This window comes from Meles meles, chromosome 6 (assembly GCF_922984935.1).
Source record: "Meles meles chromosome 6, mMelMel3.1 paternal haplotype, whole genome shotgun sequence".
In the NCBI taxonomy this organism is placed as follows: Eukaryota; Metazoa; Chordata; class Mammalia; order Carnivora; family Mustelidae; genus Meles; species Meles meles.
Genome location: NC_060071.1, coordinates 47,550,363 through 47,566,539, shown reverse-complemented (window position 1 = coordinate 47,566,539; position 16,177 = coordinate 47,550,363). Strand labels below are relative to the sequence as shown.

Below are 16,177 nucleotides of genomic sequence, written 5' to 3'. Positions count from 1 at the left end.
TAGACAGAATAATTATAATCATGATGGTGCTAGATAAGTAAGAACAAGGTGGTCTACTTAAGTTGCTGAGGGGTAGTCCTGAGGAAGTAGCATTTAAACTGACATATCGTTGGAGAGAGCCAGCCTTGTGTAGACTGAAGGTGGGAACTACAGGAGGGCAAAGAGCTTGGTGCAGCTGAGAACCTGGGAAGAGTGGTATTAGTCATGTGTAGAGATGGAGGGGCAGCACATGAGATGAGGTCAAGAATGGAAGGCAGGAACCAGTAAATGCAGCATGTTGGTAGGGGGTGTGGACTTCATCCCCAGTGCAATGGAGGGTCACAGAAGGGGTCAAGGTAGGGGAGCTTAGCGACTTGATTTAGATGTTTAAAACTGCACAAAATGGGTTAAAGGAGGCAATTGTGAAAGCAGGGAGACTCATTAAGAAGGTTGTGCACTGACAAACCGTAAGAGACTCTTAATCTCAGGAAACTGAGGGTTGATGGAGTGGAAGGCAGTCCGAGGGACAGAGCGGCTGGGTGATGGACACTGGGGAGGGTATGTGTTGTGATGAGAGCTAGGTATTGTGTAAGACTGATGAATCACAGACCTATATCCCTGAAACAAATAATACATTATATATTAATAATAAAAAAGGGGGGTACCTGGGTGGCTCAGTGGGTTAAAGCCTCTGCCTTCGGCTCAGGTCATGATCCCAGGGTCCTGGGATCGAGCCCCACATCAGGCTCTCTGCTCAGCAGAAGGCCTGCTTCCTCCTCTCTCTCTACCTGCCTCTCTACCTGCTTGTGACCTCTGTCTGTCAAATAAATAAATCTTTAAAAAAAAAAAATAAAAAAGAAGAAGAGGATTTTACACTGGTTGAGGAGAGTACAGGATGGTGACTTAGATCAGGGCGGTGGTAGTAGAGATGGAGAGAGTGGGTGATATGAATGGACAGGACTTGCTGATGGAAGGAATGTGAGGGAAAGAGGGAGGCCAAAGTGGCTTCCAAGTTTCTGGCTTTTGGTAAACGGCAGTGCTACTTAACGGGATGACAAAGACTTGGGGAAAGATGACACTCAGAGTGATGGGTGAGAATCAAGTCCAATGAGGATAAGCTAAGAGTAACATGCCTATGAGATTTCAAAGGACAAACATCAGGAAAGCATTAGGCATACGAATATGGGGCTGTGAGGAGAGACTTGTGCTAGGAAAGAGACCTGTGCTAAAAGCACAGCCCATAGACAGTATTTAAAGCCATGACTCTGAATGCAGTTACCCAAGGAGCTACTACAGAGAGAGGGGAAAGGAGAAGTCAGAACAAAGCCATGAGAACATTTATAAATTTTTTGGGCTGTTTAGTATCGCAGAAGCAAATTAAAAGTATCAACAACATTCTATTCTCTTGATTTACTGAAAAGGAGTCAGCAAAGGGGTCTGAGAAGAGCAAACAGTGAGGTAAGAGGAAAAGCAGGCCATGTGTTATAGAAGTCAAAAGAGGAACATGTTTCACAGAGAGAGTGGTCAACTCTTTTAAAGGCTGCTGAGATGAAAACAAAAACCCCGATGTGTTCTTGAGAAATGGAGATTTCCTTTGATCTTGACAAGTGCAATTTTAGAAGGGTGGTTGAGCAGAACCAAGACTGGACTACAAGTATGAGAGGTGAAGAAGTGGAGACAAAATTAGTGGAGGTAACTCTGAGAAATTTTGCTGTGATGGGGAAGAGAAAAAAAGGGAATGATGGCTAGACGGAGGAAAGGCAATAGTGGAGAGTTTTAAGATACGTCTATATGCTAAAGACGAGAAGGAAAACTGGTGGTGTGGGATCAAGGACACAATCAGAGTGAGGTCCTTGTGGGAAAGAACTGGATATAGAGCCCAGGTAGAGAGAAGGAGAAAATACTTCCTTTCCTGGGCCAGAGTAAGGTGGGGAGATGGGTTCCCAGCTAGCCCAGAACTTACACTTACCAAAGGAGAGGAACTAACTGGGTCAACCTGTCACCACAGACCTCTGCCTATAAAAGCCTTCAAGGGGAGTGCTTCCATGGCTCATCACTGTTCTTACCCTCACCCTACCTGCGCATGCTCCTGGTTAAGATACCGACCCTGCCTATCAGCTCTTTCCTATCAGGAAAATGGGCTGATTTTGCAGATGGCACCTTATGCAGAAAAAGTGCCTTTCTTAAGAGGCATCTGTGGACATTGAGCACATTGAGGCAGGCATTGAGCACTTTCTGGATTCTTTGGAAATCCACTGAATTTTAACTTACTTTATAGGGTGCTAAGTTCTTTTGTATTTCTCTTTAGTTTCTTTAAAATTTTTTTCTTCTTTAAACAATTACAGAAGCAATATGTGATTGTTGTAGAAAATTAAAATACACAAATGAGTATGAGTAAAATAAATTTTAAAATTGAAATTCGGATAGGTTAATATTCATTGAACAGAAAACAAAAGCTATAAATGATAAAGCAAAATTGATTAAACTACATCAAAATAAAGAATTTTTGCTCATAAAAAAGACAACATAAAGAGGATGTAAAGTTAAACCACAGTACAGGAGAAGCTATTTACAATAGGTACATCTGACAAAGACCTTTTTTAGAGAATACAGAAAGAACTCCTAGAAACCAAAAAGACAATCCAATAGGGTTATAGGCAAAAGATTTGAACAGGCACTTCACAAAAGAATTATCCAAATGGCCAATAAATATATGAAGACATGCATAATCTCATTAATCTTAGGGAAATATAAAGTAAAACCACAATGTGCAGGCACGTGGGTGGGTCATTGGTTAAGTGACTGCTTTTGGCTCAGGTCATGATCCTGGAGTCTGGGAATCGAGTCCAACATCAGGCTCCCTGCTCAGCAGGGAGTCTGCTTCTCCCTCTGCCCCTGCTCATCCATCATGTCTGCTCTCTCTCTCTCTGTCTCAAACAAATAAAATCTTTTAAAAAAATAAAAAAATAAAATAAAACCACAATGTGATACTACGATACACCCAGCAGGATGTGTGACAATAGAGAGTGACATAGTAACTGTGGGTGAAGAGGGTGAGGAACTGCCACTCACAAATTAATGGTGCGGATGTAACTTGATACAATTACTCTGAAAAACTGCGTGGTATGAACAGTTGACATATATACACCGCATGGCCAGCAATTCCATTTCTAGGCATATATCACATATATCTAAAAGCAATGTGTACATACATTCAAAGGGACATATAGTAGAATGCTCAAAGCATTACTATTCACAACAGTTAGAAGCTAGACACACCATTTCTGCTGTAGAATGGATAAAGCAAGGTACAGTTACAAAGTAGAATACTATACTGCAAAAAATGAACAATTAACAGCTAGCTATACATACAGATGAATCTCACAAACATGATGTTGAGTGAAAGGAGTCAGACACAAGAGCAAAGACTAAATCGTTCTGTTTATATAAAATACCAAAAGCAAGACAAGCTGCACGTTAGAAGTCAGGACCATGGTGGGAGGTTCATGAGAGCTGACAGTGTTTTCGTTTTCATTTGGGTTCAAGTTACATAGGTTACATTCATCAAGATGGATGCTTCTGATCTGTATACTTTTCTGTAGGTGTATTTAAATAAAACAATTACTTAAATATTCTCTGAAACCTGCTATTCAGAGATAACCACTGTTACCATTTTGGTATATCATCTTTCAAATTTCCTAGGTTCTTTTTATTTTAGCTTATTTTCCTGGGATCTTTTTTTAATTTTTTTTTTTAAATATTTTATTTATTTGACAGAGAGAAATCACAACTAGGCAGAGAGGCAGGCAGAGAGAGAGGAGGAAGCAGGCTCCCTGCGGAGCAGAGAGCCCGATGTGGGGCTCGATCCCAGGACCCTGGGATCATGACCCGAGCGGAAGGCAGAGGCTTTAACCCACTGAGCCACCCAGGTGCCCCTTTCCTGGGATCTTTTAATCATTAGAGAGAGTATCAACTATTCAATATTCAACATTTATTGGATTGAAGAAACAAAGATTGATAAGATAAGGCCCCATCCTTGATGATCGAACTCTAGTTAGAGAGATATAAGAACTATATTAAAGATAACAACACTCGGAGGATAAGTGTTATAACACAACTATGTATTAAGGTCTAGTGACTGTGCTGAGTCTGGAATATGCACCTTTGCCAGGGAGGCCTCACACTGAACTAGCACTTTTCCAAACTGACTTAGATTAAGGGGAGATAAGTCACTGCAGATAAAACAGCATGCACAAAGCATGCTGTTGGGTCGCCACAATAGATCAGTTTCGATGGAGTACATGATGTGAACTGTGGAGAGAAGCAACAGGTAAGTTTTGTACCAGTATGAATGGAAAGGGGCTTGGGTCAAATAAAGAAGTCTGGGTTTTATTCCACAGGCATTTGCTACAACTGATCATTTTTACCTCAATACATTTAGCTCCCTGGACACCTGGCTCCTGGTTTTCCTCCAGCCTCACTAGTGGCTCCTTCGCAGTCTCCTTTGCTGGCTCCTCTTTCCCCAGTCTCAAGGTGGGAGTGTCCCAGGGCTCAGTCCTTGGGCCTCTTTTCTTGTCTGCTTGAACCTACCCCTTGTAATCACTTTTTCTGGCCCTGGGTTGTCCTCCCAAACTCCAGACATTTTCATCAAACTGCCTAACAAACATTTCCATTTGGAAGTCCAATAGGCATCTCTATTACATTTATAATGTGCCCAGATAAACTCCTGATCTCCCCCCACAAGCTTCCTCATCCCAACTGACGGTAACTCCATCCTTCTTACTGCCCAGGCCAAAACCCTGGAGGCACCCTTGGCTCCCTCCTCTTCTTTCTCTCCTGTGCCTTACCCAGTCTGTCAGGAAATACTGTTGGCTCTACTTTCAAATATATGTCCTCAATCTGATAATTCCTCATTATATCCATTGCTATTTCACCCAAATTATCACCATCCTCCTCTTGATGACTGTAATCTTTTCCCTTGCTACAGTTTACTCTTAACACAGCAAAGTGATCCTTTTAAAATCATGTCCCTCTCCTTAAACACCCTACGCTGACTTCCGTTTCACTGAGAGTAAATGTCAAAGTCCTACATTACCTAGATGTGGTTCTCACTTCCAACCTGTACTTCTCCCCCACCTTCAACTCTGTGACAGTATCTCCTACTAACTTGCCCCTGGCTCACTCTGCTCTGGCCACCCTCACTTCCAAAAAATATGCCAAGCAAGTTCTTTGATCTTAGGACTTTGCTACTGGCTGTGTAGTCCACGATGTTCTTTCTCCAGAGAGCTACATGACCATCTTCTTCACTTCTTTCTTAAATGTCACCTTCACAATGAAGCCTACTCTGACCATCTAATTCAAAAATTTGACATCTCCTGCCTCCCTGCACGCTGGATTCCTTTTGGCCTGTGCTACTGGCCATAGCACCTATCACTATAAAATTTATTATGCCTATTGCTCAAAGCCTCTTTCTCCCCACTAAACTGTAAAAACAGATCTTTGCTTTGTTCACTAAACTGCTTTGTTTACCTTGACCAGTGCTTGGAACACAGAAGGCACTCAGTAAATATTTGTTAAATGAATCAATAGCCAATTGGATGTATAAAAAGGACATCTGCTTTTTCATGTAATTTCCTTTCTGATTATGAAAGTATACATCATAGAAAACTTGGAACATGCCAAAAACTGTAAAGAAAAAAAGAATCCACTCCGGGAGAAACACTATTAATATTTTAATGCAGTCTCTTTCTAGTCTTTTTTCCAATGAAGACTTGGCTTCACATAGTTGCCATCATATCAGAGGTTAACTTTTTTTTTTTTTTTAAGATTTTATTTATTTATTTGACAGAGAGAAATCACAAGAGAGGCAGGCAGAGAGAGACGAAGGGAAGCAGGCTCTCCGCTGAGCAGAGAGCCCGATGTGGGACTCGATCCCAGGACCCTGAGATCATGACCTGAGCTGAAGGCAGCGGCTTAACCCACTGAGCCACCCAGGCGCCCCAAAGGTTAACTTTAACATCCTGTACCACTGAAAAGTTTTAGGTAGGGGAAGCAGTGAGATTGCATTTCTTCCTATCTATCTATCTAATCTTTTAAGTAATCTCTGTGCCCAGCGTGAGACTCCAACTATGATCCTGAGAGCAAGAGTCACATGCTCTGCTGACTGAGCCAGCCAGGCACCCCTGTAAGATGGCACTTTAGATGGATCAGAGGTCAAGGAGCCCAGTATGAGAAAACCTGATATAAATTCTAAATGGATGGAGAATAGAGAAACATGAGGCAGGACACCACCAGAAAGAACCTTTTCAATACTTTGAAAGAGAAATCATAAGGGTCTGGACAAGGCAGTGGTGGGGATAATTCTGATGTAAATATATGACAAATTACAGTAAAAGTCAGACCCAAAACATTAAATAGTTCTTAAAATGCATATCTAGTCAAGCTTTTTTTTAAAATTTTATTTAGAAAACTAATTTAGAAAACACATAATTTCATGTGGAGGGAGTAACTGGGCACTCCTATTATTGATCAGAATGAGCAAAAATGGTACAACTTTTGTGGAGAGTATTTTAGCAATGGACATCAAGGACTTCAAAAATACGCATACCACTTAATATTTTCATTCCTTGGAAGCTAAATATCATATTGAAAAACTTCCATGTACAAAGATGTTCAAGATAGCATTATAAGAAGCAAAAGTAGAAAAATATATGATCAATCAGTTAAGCAAACTGTAATATGATTTTTATGTAATAATATAAGGCTATCAAAATTTACATATTAAAAGGGTTTATAATATCATGGAAATTGTTTAAGATGTGTTACCTAACATAAGCATAATACAAGACTACTTCAGGTTGACTATACCCATAAAAGAAAGACACAAAGAAAACAACCAGCAAATTAATAGTTGTTTCTTTCTGTAGGAAGACAGATGATTTATTTATTTACCTTTTGCTCATTCACTTAGTCACCAACTTTTTGGAATTGCTTCATCTGACGTTGAGTTTGTATTTCATTTAGAGTAGAACCTATCATTTTAGATATGGGGTCTTGAGTTCTAAACAACTATGTGAGGACGGTGGCGATACTCACCAGGGCGGACACCAGCAGATGTGTCAGCAGAACTACGAGAAGGGCAGACCACTTCTTCTTCTCACAGCCATCAAAAAATATGATACCCCAGAACACGTGCAGCAATATGATAACCAGCGTCATGAAAGCTGAAAGATAGTCATCCGTTAATGTCCAGTCATATAGACAACAGATGCCAAAGCCCACTGACCACCTGCTCATGATACACAAGCTCCTGGGGTACACCACACTGCTGTGAGAGTTCAAACACCACCTGCCAGAACCGGGACACTGACACACATTTGCTCAAATAGTAACTTGGAAAGCAACACTTCTGAACACAGGGTCAGCTCTGCAGCAGCTTGTCATCGAGAATGTGAACCTGTTAAACCTAAAGGCAGCTTGGACTGACTCTAAGAAGTTTCGCTGAGGAAGGGAATAAAACTAGCATAGTATCTAGTCAAATCTTTCCAAATTAGCCTTCTGCACTTTCCTGAATTAAATGGATTATCTTCAATTTAAACAAATCTTCTCACTAAAGTAAAATTTTTCCTGTGTTCTTTCCTTTAAAAAAAATGCCAATGGAAGTATTAAAAATATTAAAAACTGCAATAATTATCTCATATTCTTCTTAGGCAACCCAAACTGAATCTGATCAGCACACCCAGGTTTTTCTGTGGAATAGAGTGTGTGTGTGTGTGTGTCTGTGTGTGTCTGTGTGTGTGTGTGTGTGTGTCTGTGTGTATGCGCGTGTGCACGCACTCTCTGCTACCCTGGAAACATTATTTAAAATGGGCAAGTTCCACGTATTCTGAAAGCTTTAATATGAAAAAAAGGGCATATCAATTTTCCTTTTCAGTCACATATTAAGATACAATTAACACCCACCAATCTGGCAAAAATTCAAGTCTAACAATTCTCTTTCACATTGTAGATAGGAAAACAATCTAGCATTACCCAGTAAAGTTAAGAATATGTATTCTCTATTTCATTCCAGCAATTCCACAGCTAGATCTATACTCTGAAGAAATTGGTTCTTAGATCAAAAGTTCACTAGTACCTGAGAACTTGTTAGGAATGCAAATTCTTGGGACCCACCCCAGACCTCCTGAATCAGACAATGAGCTTAACAACTAGTGTTTAAACAGCCCTGCCAGTGATTCCAAAGTAGTCAAATTTGAGAACTACTGCTCTGGAAAAACTAACATATTTGCACAATGAGATATATACAAGAATATTTATATCAGCATTGTTTGTAATAACAAAAAAACTTTCATCATTACCAAGAATGGATGATTTGTGGTGTAGTCACACAATGGTATACTATATGATCTTAATATAAATGATCTCAAGAATGTAATGCTGAGGGGGGAAAAAACCATATGGTGGGAAGATGCCCATTATTTATACAAAGTCAAAAACATCCAAAAACAATATTAAAAGGACATAACTACTCTGATTGGAGGAAAGCGAGTTGTTCTATCTAGTGAAAGAGTGCCATCATTTCAGTCAATGGTGGTAAATAGTTTAAGTAGAGGAGGGATTTTAAAATATATAACTTTGGGGGCGCCTGGGTGGCTCAGTGGGTTAAGCCTCTGCCTTCGGCTCAGGTCATGATCTCAGGGTCCTGGGATCGAGCCCCACATCGGGCTCTCTGCTCAGCAGGGAGCCTGCTTTCCCCTCTCTCTCTACTTGCCTCTCTGTCTACTTGTGATCTCTCTATATATACCAAATAAATAAAATCTTTAAAAAAATAAATAAAATAAAATATATAACTTTGGGATGAGGGTAGACTAAAATTCAAATGACCTAAGGCACCTTCCTGCTAAAAAACATTTTGGATGACTTGATACTGTATCCAAAGTAAAGTCCAAATGTCTCAGATTACCATCCAAGGCCCTCTACAACCTAGAACCAAATTATTATTCTTTTTTTTTTTAATTTAATTTAATTTTATGTTTTTTAAGATTATTTATTTATTTATTTGACAGACAGAGATCACAAGCAGGCACAGAGGCAGGCAGAGAGAGAGGAAGGGAAGCAGGCTTCAGGCTGAGCAGAGAGCCCGATGCGGGGCTCGATCCCAGGACCCTGAGATCATGACCTGAGCCGAAGGCAGAGGCCTCAACCCACTAAGCCACCCAGGCGCCCCCAAATTATTATTCTTTACTAATCTTCAAATACAGCCTACATGGCAGAAAGCCAGAAATCTTATACTCTATGTCTCTGTGCTTTTACTTATTTTTTTTTTTTTTTTTAAATTTTATTTATTTATTTGACAGATAGAGATCACAAGTAGGGAGAGAAGCAGGCAGAGAGAGAGAGGAGGAAGCAGGCTCCCCGCCAAGCAGAGAGCCCGATGCGGGACTCGATCCCAGGACCCCGAGATCATGACCTGAGCTGAAGGCAGCAGCTTAAACCACTGAGCCACCCAGGCGCCCCTTTACTTATTTTTTTAACTGACTGTCCTTTTGCCTGAATATTCATCATCCCCCTGCCATTTCACAATATCCAAATCTTACTTTAAGATCTAGCTTAAAACCATCTCCTTAGTGAGTTCTTTCTGACACCCACTCTTCACTTTTTTAAGAACCCTCGACACACATTTGCTGAGCACCTGGATAGTCTGGCCTGAAGATTTTGTACTAGGGCTTGGGAGTTACACAATCTCGAGATGGAATGCAGGCTCCACAGTGTGGGCTTTAGGCAAACTATGTAACCTCCTTCACCTTCTGTTTCCTTTCTTTCTTTCTTTTTTTTTTAAAGATTTTATTTATGTGACAGACAGAGATCACAAGAAGGCAGAGAGGCAGGTAGAGAGAGAGGGGGAAGCAGGCTCCCCGCCGAGCAGCGAGCCTGATGTGGGGCTTGATCCCAGGACCCCGGGATCATGACTGAGCCGAAGGCAGAGGCTTTAACCCACTGAGCCACCCAGGCGCCCCATGTTTCCTTTATTTCTAAAACAGGGACAATACCTCCTCACAGGGCGGTTGCAGAGAAGAACAGTGTTTTGTAAATCTCAGCTTTTCAATAAATACTACTACTATGTGCCACGGTCTCTGGATTCAAAGTTGAGTATGGCAGGGCCTTTAGTGAGCTGTACCGTCAGGTGGGAAAATGAGGCAGAGCAGCAGTAGTAGTGTGGGTAGTGTGCATTGTTTGAAAATGCACTCTTCTCACTCTTACAGATTACTTCTTTCTCCGACCTTGTGTTACTTTTATATTTATCTTCTTCCTCATCTCTTTCTTTATTGCGTACAAGTACTTATTCGGTGTCCACTATGATAGACACTCTTTGGGGCACTGGGGCTATCACTGTGCACAAAACACAATCTCATCGAACTCTGCCTCGTCCTTTCAGTTTACTGTTTTATTAACACAGTATGCAAAGGGGACCTCCCAGACATTTGTTGAAACACTGTAAGTTCTTACTTGACTGCTTATTTATTCCGCTGGCATTAATTTCTGGCTGGCTGCCATATCGTCATAAGACTTTACTACTACAACATGCCATTTAGAGTATTAGGATTTATTCTTTATTCCCTCTGCAACTGGTCAGAGGTCCAACAGAAACAGAGACCTGAAGATCTATTCCGCCACATACAGGCAGCTAGAGGTACATAAAATTTTGTTACTTTTCTCTAGAAAATGGAATTAATTCCAATTAAAAATGAAGATTTGCTAATAGTATCTCTAGGAAACTATCTTTTAATTACTAAAACTTTCTCATTTCATGTTCCTAACTATAAAATTCTAAAAGTCCTTCAGTAAATCTAACTCTATAAAATTTGCTTTGTTCTAATATTTGTAAACGTAGAAAAAATCCTCTCCAAATTAATTATAAAAAATCACAATTCATTTATAATCCAGATTAATAAAAGGAGCTTCCCTAATTTCTAGTGTTTTGGAACATTAATCAGAAATCCGAACAAATCTGGGTTGCCTACGTGGCTCAGTCAGTTAAACGTTTGACTTGATTTCAGCTCAGGTCATGATCTCAGGGTTGTGGGATCGAGCTCTGTGATAGGCTCTGTGCATGTGGGGCCTGCTTAAGATTCTCTCTCCCTCACCCCATGCACTCTCTCTAAAAGAGAAGACAGAATGAAAGAGAGAAAGGGAGAAAGAAAGACAAGAAAGGAAGGAAGGGAGGGAGAGAAGAAGGAAGGAAAGGGAAGGGATGAGGAAGGAAGGAAGGGAAGAGAAGGAAGGAGGACGGAAGGGAGTTAAGAAAGAAATCTGGGGGCGCCTGGGTGGCTCAGTGGGTTAAGCCGCTGCCTTCGGCTCAGGTCATGATCTCGGGGTCCTGGGATCGAGTCCCGCATCGGGCTCTCTGCTCAGCAGGGAGCCTGCTTCCCTCTCTCTCTCTCTGCCTGCCTCTCTATCTGCTTGTGATCTCTCTCTGTCAAATAAATAAATAAAATCTTAAAAAAGAAAAAAAAAGAAAGAAATCTGAACCGAAAAAAAAAAGAAAGAAATCTGAACAATTCTAACAAGTATTGTACATCTGTTTGTGAAATTGTAGCTGCCAGTTTGATAATGAACTTCTAACAATCTTTTAAGTCAAATCCTCTTGGTAAAGAATGTTTTATTTTAACGTATTTCTAAGCAAAATGTTTCAGAGTTATCTTTAAGAAGCTATAGTTAGGAGCGCCTGTGTGGCTCAGTCAGTTGAGTATCTGACTCTTGATTGTGAATTCAGATTCCTGGAATCAGAGTCCTGGGATACAGCCCCATATTGGCCTCTGCACTCAGCAGGGAGTCTGCAGTTAGGATTCTATCTCCCTCCCCCTCTGCCCCTCTCACTCCTGCTCTCTCTCTCTCAAATCAATAAATAAGTCTTTTAAAAAAAAAAAAAAAAGCCTACATTTACAATTTGGTTCTTTCTCCTTGAATATACTCCAAATGTTTTTTTTTTTTTTTTTTTTTTTTTTTTTTTTTTTTTTTTTTTTTTTATATTTTATTTATTTGACAGAGAGAAATCACAACTAGGCAGAAAGGCAGGCAGAGAGAGAGGAGGAAGCAGGCTCCCTGCGGAGCAGAGAGCCCGATGTGGGGCCCGATCCCAGGACCCTGGGATCATGACCTGAGCCGAAGGCAGAGGCTTTAACCCACTGAGCCACCCAGGCGCCCCTACTCCAAATGTTTTAACACAGAGACCGACAAACGTCATTTTCATGCTCGTCCCTCTCTCCCTTATTCCTAATATTTACTTTTCTGTCCTTGCAAAGATAACGGCCTAAGACAGCTACTGATTCTAACACCGGATCCTACCAGTACAGAAACTATCACCTGGCTTCCTCTGACAACTTCATAGAATCTCTAACTATGCCAGAGACAGCCAAGGGCGGCTGCTAGGTGGTAGCAGCAACAGGCAGAGGAAGACTTTGCAAAGCCAACGGTTAGCCTCAACCACCTAGAGACAGGATATGATTACTAATGAGCTTCTGGCTTCTTTTTTCTGAGAAGAGTCTGGGGCGTCAAGGTTCTGTGCAGTGAAGGACTCTCCTCCATACCTCTTGGTTATAGAAACTCTACATTCTTAAGGGATCTCCAATAACCTAGCTCAAGCAGAAGTCAAACCATAGAACTAAATATTTTTGACAATGCCTTTCCCATAACAGGGATTTAACTTAAAAATTTTGCTTTAAAAAGCATGACAATTTTGTGACCTTGTTATTATAATACAGAAGTATATATATTACAAATCAAATAACATTCTCCAAGATTTAAAAAAGACATCTTGAAAACCATCTCATACTACATAGCAATAAGAAAGGTGTAATACTATCTTCTAATACCAGTCAGATCATAAAGGAGGTGTTCTGAAAGCAATCTGAATAATTACTGGTGTGTAAATAGCATTTATCATCTCATATTTATGAAAGTGTTTCTAAAGTATGTTCATGAGCTGAACAGACCGCCAAAAATAGGATTTTGTTTAAAGTCTCCATAGCATATGTTAAGGAATGATGAAATTCTCTCTTCAGCTTAGTTCATCAGTGTGGAGAGTCAGCACTGGGAGGCCTAATAGATGGTTTCTGATCTAATCCCTATGCAATGAAGAAGTAAATCCCACAGGATCCACTTCAAATCCAGTTTAGAAGTTTACTTGATTACAACAGTCATTGTGGGAAAGTTCCTTCTGAAAATGAACCCAAATCTGCCTTCTAACTCAATGATTCATAAGTGAGGCAATTTTGCCCCCAGAGAGCATTTGTCAATATCTGTAGACATTTTTGGTTGCCACAATTGGGGGTGGGGAACTTCTGGCATCTAAAAGAAAGAGGCCAGGGATGCTGTCAAATACCCTACACTACACAAAACACCCCTCCATCTCCTGCCAACAAAGAATTACCTGACCCCAAACGTCAATAGTGCCAAAGACAAGCCCTGCTCCAACTGCTGCTTGTTGATCCTAGGAAGGCTTTCTGAAGAAACACAAGTCAACTCTTTTTTTTCTCACATGTGGCACATTAAATAAAAAAATAAATAAATAAAATTGAGAGCTATCCTATGACTCAGCAATTGCACTACTGGGTATTTACCCTAAAGATACAAATGTAGTGATCCAAAGGGGCACGTGCACCCAAATGTTTATAGCAGCAATGTCCACAATAGCCAAACTGGAAAGAACCTAGATGTCCATCAACAGATGAATGGATAAAGAAGATGTGGTATACTATGCAGCCATCAAAAGAAATGAAATCTTGCCATTTGCAATAATGTGGATGGAACTAGAGGGTATTATGCCAAGCTAAATAAGTCAATCAGACAAAGACAACTATCATATGATCTCCCTGATATGAGGAAGGGGAGATGCAACATGGGGGGTAGAAAAAGAATAAATGAAACAAGATGGGGTCGGGAGGGAGACAAACCATAAGAGACTCTTAATCTCACAAAACAAACTGAGGGTTCCTGGGGGGAGGGTGATAGGGAGAGGGGGGTGGGGTTATGGACATTGGGGAGGGTATGTGCTATGATGAGTGCTGTGAAGTGTGTAGACCTGGCGATTCACAGACCTGTACCTCTGGGGCTAATAATACATTATATGTTAATAAAAAAATAAAAAAACGAAACTTTCTGTATTACTCAGCTATTGTCACCAAAATGGTGTGTAACAAACCATGCCAACAGTTACATTCGTTATAGCATGGGGTACCTGGCTGGCTCACTCAGTGGAGCATGTGACTCGATCTTGGGGTTGTGAGTTTGAGCCCCACATTGGGTATAGAGTTCAGTTAAAAATCAAATCTTTAAAAAGAAAAAGAGTTATTGGCTATTGCTGTCATTGGGAGCATTGGTGGTCTAACACAGTACCCACCAGAACCTAGGGTATAAATCTCTAATGGGGAACCCATCTCCTAGCAGTGTGCAGGGAGTGTGGGCTCTCAGGATCCTATTGCTTTGTATTAATGCTGTGTTGGCTTAATGAAATTAACTTGGATGTTTCCATGTTTGTTTCTGGCCTGGAATAGTTTCCTCTCCATCAGATTTATCTTTCCTTTAAGTGTTTGCTCCAAACAAGATCTCAAACCATGATGCCAATATAAAACAAAACCAAGCACAAAAGAATCTGGATGGAGATTAAATGAAAATTGGAGATAAGATCTGCAGTTCGATTGGATGTGAGTTATAAGAAAAAGGGAAGAATCAGGAACCGCTCCAAAGTTTTTGGCCTATGCAACAGGAAGGGCATCAACTGAAAGGAGGAAGATTTCAGAGGTACATCACTTAAAGATGTTGTTCCACTGTCTTCTGTCTTCCAGAATTTCTGAAGAGAAGTCAACAGTATTTCAAATCATTATTTCACTGACTATAAGGAGAAAAAAATCTCCCTAGATATGGAAAAACAGCCTACCATCTGAAACCAGAACTTTAATCTCAAGATTGAAATATTCAATATTCAAAGTTACTATCTAAGTAATTCTTTGTAAATCAAAATATTCAACTTAATTAGTGGTGAAGAACTTTAGCATAATGAAAAAGCTATAAAACCAAATAGATCTATCCTTTAAAGTAAACTTTAAGGTTGATTGATTCCTTAAAAAAGAACCATAAAGATTTCCAAACATTTATGTATACAATACAAAAGTCTGGTTTCAGGAACTTGGCTAAAACATCCTCCAAGAATAGCAATGGAAAACCTCAGAGTACCTCAGTGAAACACACTACAATGTGAATGATTCCCCCCAGGAATTGTGCAACGCAGCAGCCCTGATGTGAACATTCTAGTTCTCTTTGGAAGAACTGAGGGAAGGTAGAGGAGTCAACTGGTACAAGTGATCTCAGCAGTGAAGAGCATCCTTGCTGATGAGAAGTAGGCACACAACAGATGCAAATGCTCCCAAAAGAGCCACGGAGCTTCATAGCATTAAGCTGGGGTGGTTGAGGAAGGCCAGACTAATCAATAAAGTTGAAAACAAGGTAGTTTTTCTTTCCTTTCAAACTGTAAATATTAGATATAATGGATAAAATATATATTCCTATTGGACTGAATGAAAGAAGAAACTATGCTAGATGATATTCCAAAAATGTTACTTCTTTCCAGTGCAAATCATCCATACACAGTATCCTGCCCCTCACTACTATGAAAAATATCTCTGGGAGTTTCTCTAGGAGGAAAAAAAAAAACCCAAAAAACAAAAAAATTAAAGGCAGCAGTAGATGAAGAAAATAAGGACTGACTCACACAAGAAGAAGAAATGAGAAGCAGAAGCCATCAGACTGCCTGAGCTGCACAGGGGCTGGCCACTCAACCATGTGATGAAAGAGACAGCAGTGTTTCGGAGAGTGGCCGGGGACATATCTCAAGGAGCCACAGCCTGCGTCATTCCTTTAGCCAAACTCTGTGAAGCAATCCACTGAGCTGCCTGTTTGCACACTGCATGAAGGCGGCTGGCTACCTGCTCTCTGCACACATGGGAACATATCCCAGGCTGCTGGTCTCTAACAAGCCAAGATTGAGAGAAAGGACAAACCAAAAGCATAATTTTCCATTCTCAGTTACTGCTAGAATGAAAACACATAATGAAAAAGTATAATCTATGACAACACTGATGACATACTACAGCATATGGAACATCCCTGTGTCATAAGCAGTGGCAGTTAGTTATGATAATTT

The 16,177-nt window shown here is 40.5% G+C and overlaps 1 protein-coding gene across 4 annotated transcripts in view; it reads right to left on the bottom strand.

Moving 5' to 3' along the window:
• Positions 1-16,177, bottom strand: part of APH1B (aph-1 homolog B, gamma-secretase subunit) — a 70,580-nt gene that overhangs the window by 39,203 nt on the left and 15,200 nt on the right. For all 4 annotated transcript variants that reach the window (XM_046007311.1, XM_046007308.1, XM_046007309.1 and 1 more), the window contains one exon: positions 7,075-7,202. In XM_046007311.1, the coding sequence (XP_045863267.1) occupies positions 7,075-7,202 (128 nt within the window). The remainder of the gene's footprint in view (positions 1-7,074; positions 7,203-16,177) is intronic.